Genomic DNA, 9544 nt, shown 5'->3' with positions numbered 1-9544 from the left:
CCCACACACATGCACATGCACACAAGCACGTTTTGATATCCAGCCCAGTCCCATTTCTCTTGCTGAGACTGACCTTGATAGAAAAACTATTTTGTTTTTATTTTTTATTATAGAAGGCAAGTTTCTATTTACTACGTAGAAATAGATAAAAGGCTACTGAAGAAGTGATGAACTTCATCATGATTATGAAGTGAGCAAAAATACTTTTACAAAAGTTTAAATACTTATTTGCTTATACTATAGTATAAGTAAGCCAAAAATCGATTATCTGGTCCTAATTCAAATTCATTTACTAAACTTCAATAAATTACCAACCCATGCCTCAGTTTCCCAGTATTTTCCAGGGCTATATGGCCTGTGGATAGAATTTACCATCATTCTGTGCTTTTAGGACCTTTTTGACAATCTAGATCAAACTTGGGGAATTTTCCTTTTCAGGAGTCCCAACTACTCAAGGCAGAAGCCAGCAAACTCTCTTGCCCCGCCTTCCTAAGGTTCTTACAGGGTGCAGGCATATGAACTGTGGGAACTGATGACCAGTCACACCCTGTTGGGACTCTGGCTCGGGAGTGAGAGATGGGGAGGCAGGCGCAATTTTCTCAACAGGAGATGGTCATAGCAGGCTGAGGTGGTGGAGTCTTTCCTGGAACAACTCTACAGACTGACTTGGGCATTTGTTCCTGGTGGGATAACCTCTAAATCCAACTGTCTGGTCCTAAAGTAGGCATTGAAGAAAAAGCATCCAGCATCGGGTAAGAGAACATGACTTGATAAGCATCAAGTAAAGCTTCAACTAGTTTCAGTGTCATCCATGAATATTTCCAGCCTCTATATTGGACAGTGCTTTTTTGGAAAGAAAGAAAAGTATCCTTGCCTTTGAGTAGGCCTTCCAGTCAATGGCTTAGTTCAACATTATTCCATCATAGTTTGGGAAAATAATTCCTTTGACGGGGGGTCCCCCACCCCCCCATTCATTTCTCCATGTTTAATGATATCTGCATATACTATCCAAAGTTTAATCAGGAAATACTAAAACAAATGTAATATTGAGCATATTCATGCAATGGAATTCTATATAGCAGTAAAAATGGAAAAACCATGGTTTTACTAACAATGACGACTCTTACAAACATAAATTTCAACAAAAGGAGCCAGACACAAAATCTACGTACTGTATGAACCCATTTGTAGAAAGCTAAGATGACAAGCAAAACCACACTATGGTGTGATTAATCAGGATACTGATACATTCACAGAGGCATGAGCACAGTAGCTTCTGGGATGCTGATAATGTGCTATTTCTTAATCTGGGTGGTGGATACATCAGTGTATCAGCTTGTGAGAACTGTTACACTAATGATTTACACACTTTTCTGTTAGTATTTTGCACTTTACTAAAAAGTGTTTCTCCTTGATTTGCCTGTTTTTAAACTTTATATTTCTTATCAATATTCAATCTTGCACAACTTATATTGTTTTACAAAGCTATCTTCTACAATTGCTAGACCTTGATTTCTCTTTTTTTTAATATTTAAAGAAAAATACCTGGCTGGATGCAGTGGCTCACGCCTGTAATCCCAGCACTTGGGAGGCTGTGGGTGGATCACTTTAGTTCAGTAGTTTGAGACCAGCCTGGCCAACATGGTGAAACCCTGTCTCCACTAAAAATACAAAAATTAGCTGGGTATGGTGGCGTATGCCCGTAATTCTAGCTACTTAGGAGGCTGAGGCAGGAGAATTGCTTGAATCTGGGAGGGGGAGGTTGCAGTGAGCTAAGATTGCACCACTGCACTACAGCCTGGGTGACACAGAGAGACTCCGTCTCAAAAAAAAAAAAAAAAAGGTAAAGAAAAATACCAATACATGGGGAATTCTAAGCCCATAAAAATTACCTAAGGATTATTTTTCTTTTCTTTTCTTTTCTTTTCTTTTTTTTCTTGAGACGGAGTCTCGCTCTATCACCCAGGCTGGAGTGCAGTGGCCGGATCTCAGCTCACTGCAAGCTCCGCCTCCCGGGTTCCCGCCATTCTCCTGCCTCAGCCTCCCGAGTAGCTGGGACTACAGGCGCCCGCTACCGCGCCCGGCTAGTTTTTTGTATTTTTTAGTAGAGACGGGGTTTCACCGTGTTAGCCAGGATGGTCTCGATCTCCTGACCTCGTGATCCTCCCGTCTCGGCCTCCCAAAGTGCTGGGATTACAGGCTTGAGCCACCGCGCCCGGCCAGGATTATTTTTCAATTTACTGAAGTGAAACCAAAGATGAGCTTGCCATGGTTAACTAGAGTCTTTCTCAAAAGAAAGATTTCAATCTGGTGTATGTTTAGGAGGCTTGTAAACGCTCAGCTTCTCAGTTAAGTCTCTCCCAAGACTCTTTTATCTGACTACACATTGAGCCTCCAAACCATGACTGAAAAACCACAGCTTCATGGACAGGGCCCTGTGTAGGACACCCTATTTCCAAATGAACCAGAAATGGAAGTGAGATAAAAAAATATTTTAAAGGTAAAAGTTTCACATTATTTAATGCAAACTAGCTGTCAGGGAGAAAGTAATGATGAGAGAAAGGAAAGGAACGAAGACACCACAGAGATGCACGTCAAACTGGAAGCAGACAAAGGCAGCCAGAACTATCTTATTTATTATAAAGATACACCGTGAAGAACAAACCTGACTGTATACTGAAGCCTGTAATGGTACATGCCAAAATGTACAGTACTATACATAAAAGTGCATTGTCACAACAGATTAACAAAACATTTTTTTCTTTCCAGAACTGTAAAAGTATCCCCCTTTATTTTCACCTCAGAGAGGAGGGAATGAAACGGTGAGAGGCAGTACAGAGCACGGGCGAGCGCGATGCTGTCAGCAGCACATGAGCGAGGGATGGATGCAGTGGGATGGGAGGACACAGGGGTGAGAAAGGCACAATCACGTCTACAAGGAAAACGAGACAGTCTGAGGACCAACAGGGATGCAAGATGGGACACTACTGAGCACTGAGGCACAAGAGGGAGGGGATGGAGAAGGTGGGGGAGAGGGAGGAAGCTTCAAAACACTGGAGTGGGCAGCAGGAATTGGGAGGAGGAGGTGGAGGTGGGGCACAGAGTGGGGCAACGGTACAAGAGCAAGGCTAAGACTCCTCTAAAATAGAAAGGCACTTTCACATGTACATACTACAGATGTACATTGACACAATTAGGTAACAGTCACAAGCAGGAAGCTATCGGTACTGCAATTGATCAAACCGACAGGAAAGGACAATACTGATTTAATTACGCGGGCAGCAGTTACCCTTCAGTACGTAGGTAAACAGTAGTCTCTCCTGTTACACAGCCACTTACTATACTTTAAATATCTATAATAACCATCACACTACACACTGAACTTGGATGAATGCTCTAACGCATTCACAAATGCACAGTTCATATATTTTCTTTTACTAAAGTTTCTAAGATAAGTATTATGGAACCCAGTACAATTATTTAAACATACAAAATTCCCTACATAATTTAAAGACACAGGTATCCATCTCGATTATACCACATAGACTTTTTTTTTTTTTTTTTTACTTTTTAAAGAAAGTATACTGTATACTGGGGTAAATGAAAGCTCAAATTCCAGTTTACTTTACGGATCTGACAAAACTTCGCTAAAGTCACCCTGCACCAAGCCTGACTCTCCAGCCCAGCTGGAGCTTGTGTTCTCAGCTTGGCAGGTGGGTGGCAGGTGGTCTGGAGTAGGGAGCTCTGTTTACGCATGGGTAGAGCTTTCTAAGCTGCTTTGTGTCTCATGGTTTCTGTGGTGGATAATCGAAAACAAGACTGAGTCCCAAGCACATTTTCTGCACAAAAAATGGCCTCTCACTGCTATGGTCAGGAATCAATGAGCATCATTCCAAATTTGAATCCTCTAACTCCCCCTCAAGAGACCCATAGGCTCTTTAACTGGATTTCCAAGGCTGATCAGATGAAAGTTTCTTCAGTTTGTAGACTCCAGAGGCTATGTCATTCCTAAATGTTAAGGACACAACTACCAACCCACCCCTCTTCTCCTTTTCTTTAAATTATAACCGCCCCCGCCTTTTTGGTGGGGGGGAATAGCAAAAGTTGGAAAACCCTTAACTGATACAATTTGACTCTTGGAGCGGTACATCCACTGATAGCTGTTCACGATCACTGCAGTAGATTGTGGGATCCTTCCATAAATTATTCTACAGGTGGCTCAAGGGACACCAAAGCCAGATGATGTTGTACGAAGATGTGCTAATCTGCTGAATGGTGCCGACACTGAATGTGAACGTGGAGCTCTACAAAGCGCCACTCAGCAGGTTCAAACAGTTCACATAACACCCATTAGAAAATGTGTACCAAGTACCTTTCTCTCTATCCCCAAATCCACTCCCCAAACCCCAACCCAGTCCAAAAGGCTGACTTGGTGAATCTCCTTCAGTGAGTTCTATGGATGGGATGTGAACACACAGTTTTATCAGCCGTGAATACATATTCTTGTGTAAGTGGAGTCAGGTAATCTTTGTAGAGCCATCATTTACCCACCATCAAAATGCCCCCCTCACCAAATTGCCCATGAAACCTGATAAGCTCCTTGAAACTGGGGGCAGAACACCTCAAAGCCTCATTCTCCTTCTTCTCTCTCGTTTCCCTGTGTCTTCCCACCTCCCCTGTGAGCTGCCTCTGTCGCTGTAAAGAAGGCTGTGAACCTTCTCAGCTGCAGTGGCTCTTAATGAGCTTTACTGAGCATGATTCTGGATTCTTTGTGAAGTGGCCACCTTGTCTTATCTCTGAAATCTGAAGACATTTACTAAACCAAGTAAGGAGAGATGAGTCTTTACTGAGTCCTCACTCACTGAGGTCATACTCTTCATATGGAATTGAAAAAAAAAAAAAAAGTCTCAAGGTGACAATAGGAGTATAGGGAAATGAGATGGAGACAGGTAAAGTGAGTGATGGGAGAGTATTAGGAGCTGTTTCCTGAAAGAAGGCACAGCCTCTGAGGCACTGCAGCAGCACGACTCCTGCCGGCCAAGACAGCAGAGTCCTGATGGGGAGCACAGAAAGGCAATCCTCATTCCACCACAGGTGGACACACCGGAGAGAAGAGCTGCTGGGGAGGATGACCAGATAGAAGGCTGAATAAATGAACAGGCAGGAGGAAGATCTGAAAAGCTCAGAGAAGACACTGAAAAAAAAAAAAAAATTCAAAGACACCTCTGGCCCTTTGATGCCCTCTGTTAACATCTTACTCTTCCATCAGACAAGGAATATGGTTTTTAAGAATTCTTACTATTTTAAAGTGGGGGAATGGCCGGGCATGGTGGCTAACATCTGTAATCCCAGCATTTTTGGAGGCTGAGGCCATTGGATCACGTGAGGTCAGGAGTTTGAGACCAGTCTGGCCAACATGGTGAAACCCCGTCTCTACTAAAAATACAAAAATTAGCTGGGCGTGGTGGCGGCGCCTATAATCCCAGCTACTCAGGAGAATTGCTTGAACCCAGGAGATGGAGGTTGCAGTGAGCAGAGGTTGCAGTGAGCAGAGATTGCACCACTGTACTCTGGCCCAGGTGACAGAGCAAGACTCCAACTCAAAAAAAAAAAAAAAAAAAAAAAAAAAAGTGGGGGATTATTTAGGAAAGTTTAAACTTCCTAAGGAATTCATGAGGATTGTTTAAAAGGGCTAGTGCTATTCAAAGCTCAGTCCCGGCTGGCTCTCCATGGTGTCCAAGGGTGCTGAAGGACCCCAAAAGCTCGGGGAAAAGGGGGAGGGGCCGGACAAGGTACTGTCCTGGGCTTCTTTTTCAAAATGGGCAAAAAGTATGGCTTTGAAAATTTGGAGGTTTAAAAGTTTACCATACCTAGAAATACATGGGAAAAAAAATCACTATTCATTTGTGAAATCAGGCCACAGACAAGCAATCAGCAGTGTGACTTTGAAAGGTAACAATATCTCATCGATTTAATCTCTTCCTGCAATAGAATGACTAGACGGGCAGACTGAGGTAGAGATCAAAGTAATGATCTTGATTTTAGTACAGATCCCAATTCATTTCTGCACGATGCATTCACCAATGGGCTAATGAAGTAAAATCTACACTGTGTAGCTCTTAGGTGTGCGTGCAATTGGCTGTCAGTTTGAAATGAAACCAAGAAGGAAATTAATGGTGGGCCAGAGGGATTCGTTCTGGGAAATCCATTTTTCTCAACAACAACAAAAACAACAAAAATATCAGTAACTTCAATGACAGAGTCGATAAAATGCTCACAGGTCTACAGGTGATATCAGCTGCTGCTGGTAGGAGAATGGAATTCAAAGCAAATTTTCTTAAGATAGGGGGAAGATATAGCATAAATATAGGCTTAAAAATTGTCTGTGTGCTGGGATGCCAGAGAAAGAGCGTCTCCAATTGGCAGTTCCGCTGACTATGGGAGTGATACAGAGACCACATACAAAAACGAAAACAAAAAAGGGAAAAGGGACAAAGAAAAAGAAGTTGTGGTTGTGAGGTACACAATTGGGTGAGAATTACAAGGTCATCTTCTGCTGATGGCCCTGCGTGGTTCTCACTCAGGTACCAGGGCCAGTTTGGGGTTGGCTCAAAGACAAATGGAGAGGACAGTTGGGATTTCAAATCTAGGATCATCAGGTCTTTGTAGCATTTTTTTTTTTTTTGAAGAGACAGGGTCTCACACTATGCTGCCCAGGCTGGATTCGAACTACTGGGCCCAAAACCATCCTCCTGTGTAAACCACCTGAGTAGCTGGGACTACAGTGTGCACCACCATGCCTGGGCTTTGCAGCATGTTTAAAGGAACCTAGGTGATTTAGTCAAAAGAGAACACTGCATAAACCAAGGCCTCAGGTGCTTCTTGCTGCCTCCATTTCCACAGAGGAGAAGAACACAGGGATTTGGGGAGATAGAAACATTTTCTAGGCAGTTATTGAACAATGAATCTTTGGAGGAGTTCGTAGAGTACTGTAACCAGAAAGTCTTTAAAATGAAACCCTTCTAGTCGTTTGTAAGTGTAGGGGAGGGACCTGGAAATCTCCGAGGCCTAATCATGCTCACAAAAGGAGTGACATTAATAGCTTTGGAGATGGTGTCTTCCTCTCCTTTCCCAGGTTAAGTTCAAGCAATAACAGCAGAGGTTCTACCCAATTCCATCGAGTCTTTAAGCTGAACCCGGGGAAACAACTGTTAGGAAAGAGGCAAGCATCCAACTCACTCAAGCTGCGGACTGACAGTCCCTCTGGGATCGTCCCATGGAGACACCTGCAAGTCTTTTGCATGAGCTAAACCCCACTCCACATGGAATCGAAGGTGCTCATTGTCAGCTACCACGCAATGCCATTATCACCTTTCAGCCCAAGTGCCACAGACCAACACTGGCTATACTCCAGTGAGGTGTGGAATTCGGGTTCTTCTGCCTTCAGGTCACAACCCTTCTGACTCACCTGGGCTACACTAAACCTGAAGCTCTGTACGATGTGGAGAGCGGTGTTGCCTTCATTACAAGTGGTGCAGCATTGGATTTTCAAGTAAGTCTAAGTGTTTCTATTGTCCTTAAAATGACATATGTCCAGTTATTTTAAAAAATTACAAAATACAAATGCCCGTGTTAATTTAGCTAGTCTCAGACATTACATTCGACAACATAGAAAAGCCAAAAGATCTCCAGTTATAAGCACAAAACTAAGGAAAGTTATGGATCAGTGATTTTGTCACTAATCCATTTTTTTTTTTTTTTAAGTCACCTCCCTTTATGGCCTTGCTTGGCTGGTTTTTACATCGTGCAAGACTTGTCTGTTGGACCCTGGGGAGGCGGGGCAGGTCCTATGGTAGGATTTGTTTTTGGAAGAACAGCAGGTTTTGGCCTAAGGGCTGGAGGCTTCAGCTGCACACCCATTCTGGGTGCCACCATAGGCTTGAAAGTACTCATTGTGTCACTGGAGGAGCTAGTGCTACGTCGAATCTGAGGCTCGGAGCTCCTGAGGGCAACGTTGTGCAAAGGGCTGAGCGATTCCGTGGAAGTGGCAGGGGTGGGAGAGTTTTTCACTTGCTCCAGGGTATCCAGCACCACATCAGGGGCATGCTTTGCTGTGCTCTGTCTCTCCAGTTCTCGGAGTTCATTCAAAGCTGTGTTCATTGTTTCTTCAATATCCTATTGAAGAATAATCAGAAAGAGAGAAAGCACAGACTGATAATGAATACTAACGTATGGAAACCCAGACAATTTCAAAGTAAACGGCCCAGCAGAGTATGAATATCTTTAACTCCATAGTCCACAGAATATCACACAATCATTTTGATTCTTGATTCAGGAGACTGAGATGCAATGGCTCACGGAGCCATGTATCAAACATTGGCCTTCCTAGGGCCCTAGGTAGCCTTCTAATGGTCTCTGCCTTATATGCTGACTTAAAAAAAAAATTTTTTTTTTTTTTTTTTTTTTTTTTTTTTGAGGCAGGGTCTCACTCTGTTAGCCAGGCAGAGTGCAGTGGTGCGAATCAGCTCACTACGGTCTCAACCTCCTGGGCTCATATGATCCTCCCACCTCCTGAGTAGCTGGGACCACAGGTGTGTGCTACCTCCTGTGTAGCCTCCTGAGTAGATGGGTCCACAGGTGTGTGCTACCACACCTGGCTAATATTTAAATTTTTTGTAGAGATGGGGTCTTGCTAGTTGCCCAGGTTGGTCTTGAACTCTTGGGCTCAAGTAATCCTCCTGCTTCTGCCTCCTAAAGTGCTGGGATTATAGGTGTAGGCCACCACGTCTGCCTGCTGACTTATTAATATAGAATTCTATTTCCACTTATGATAAAAGTTTATGAAAACTTTTGAAAAACAGTTTTTCAACTTTTTTTTTCACCCCCAGGACAGAGTCTTGCTCTGTCACCCAGGCTGGAGTGCAGTGACGTGATCTTGGCTTACTGCAACCTCTGCCTCCCAGGTTCAAACAATTATCCTGCCTCAGCCTCCCAAGTAGCTGGGATTACAGGCCCATACCACCACGCCTGGCTAATTTTTTGTATTTTCAGTAGAGACGGGGTTTCACCATGTTGGCCAGGCTGGTCTCGAACTCCTGACCTCATGATCTGCCTGCCTCGGCCTCCCAAAGTACTGGGATTACAGGCATGAGCCACTGCACTGGCCAAGTTTTTCAACTTTTATGATAAAAGTTTAAATTTAGATACTGCAATAATTTCTCAAGAAATAAATATAATAGGAATAAAAAAATCTGGCTTCATTCATTCATTCTACAAATTTTTGAGCACTTACTATACACTTGGCTAATTCCAAGAAGTTCTTCGAAATTCAGTTTAAGTCTTCCCCTGATACAATTTTCCAGTGGATCTCAATGAAAGTGGTACTGTCTCATAGAGGGCATTTTTGTAATATGTTGTGTGTGTGTGGATTTTAATGTCATAATAACAAGGTTGCATTATTGGCAGCTGATGGGCAGGCTCAGACATATTAGGTATCTTGCAAGTGCCCTGGTGCGTTTACATGCAGTGAATTTTCCTGCACCTT

General features: G+C 43.3%; 1 protein-coding gene across 2 annotated transcripts in view; it reads right to left on the bottom strand.

The window, feature by feature from the left end:
- Positions 1-2588: 2588 nt before the first annotated feature.
- SRGAP1 (SLIT-ROBO Rho GTPase activating protein 1) overlaps positions 2589-9544 on the bottom strand; it is a 317024-nt gene continuing 310068 nt past the window's right edge. For both annotated transcript variants that reach the window (XM_011929220.1, XM_011929221.1), the window contains exon 22: positions 2589-8175. In XM_011929220.1, the coding sequence (XP_011784610.1) occupies positions 7798-8175 (378 nt within the window). In that variant the 3' untranslated portion in view covers positions 2589-7797. The remainder of the gene's footprint in view (positions 8176-9544) is intronic.

Source organism: Colobus angolensis, unplaced genomic scaffold (assembly GCF_000951035.1).
Source record: "Colobus angolensis palliatus isolate OR3802 unplaced genomic scaffold, Cang.pa_1.0 Scaffold80, whole genome shotgun sequence".
NCBI lineage: Eukaryota > Metazoa > Chordata > Mammalia > Primates > Cercopithecidae > Colobus > Colobus angolensis.
The sequence above is the reverse complement of the archived record's forward strand: the minus strand, read 5'-3'. Positions and strand labels throughout refer to the sequence as shown.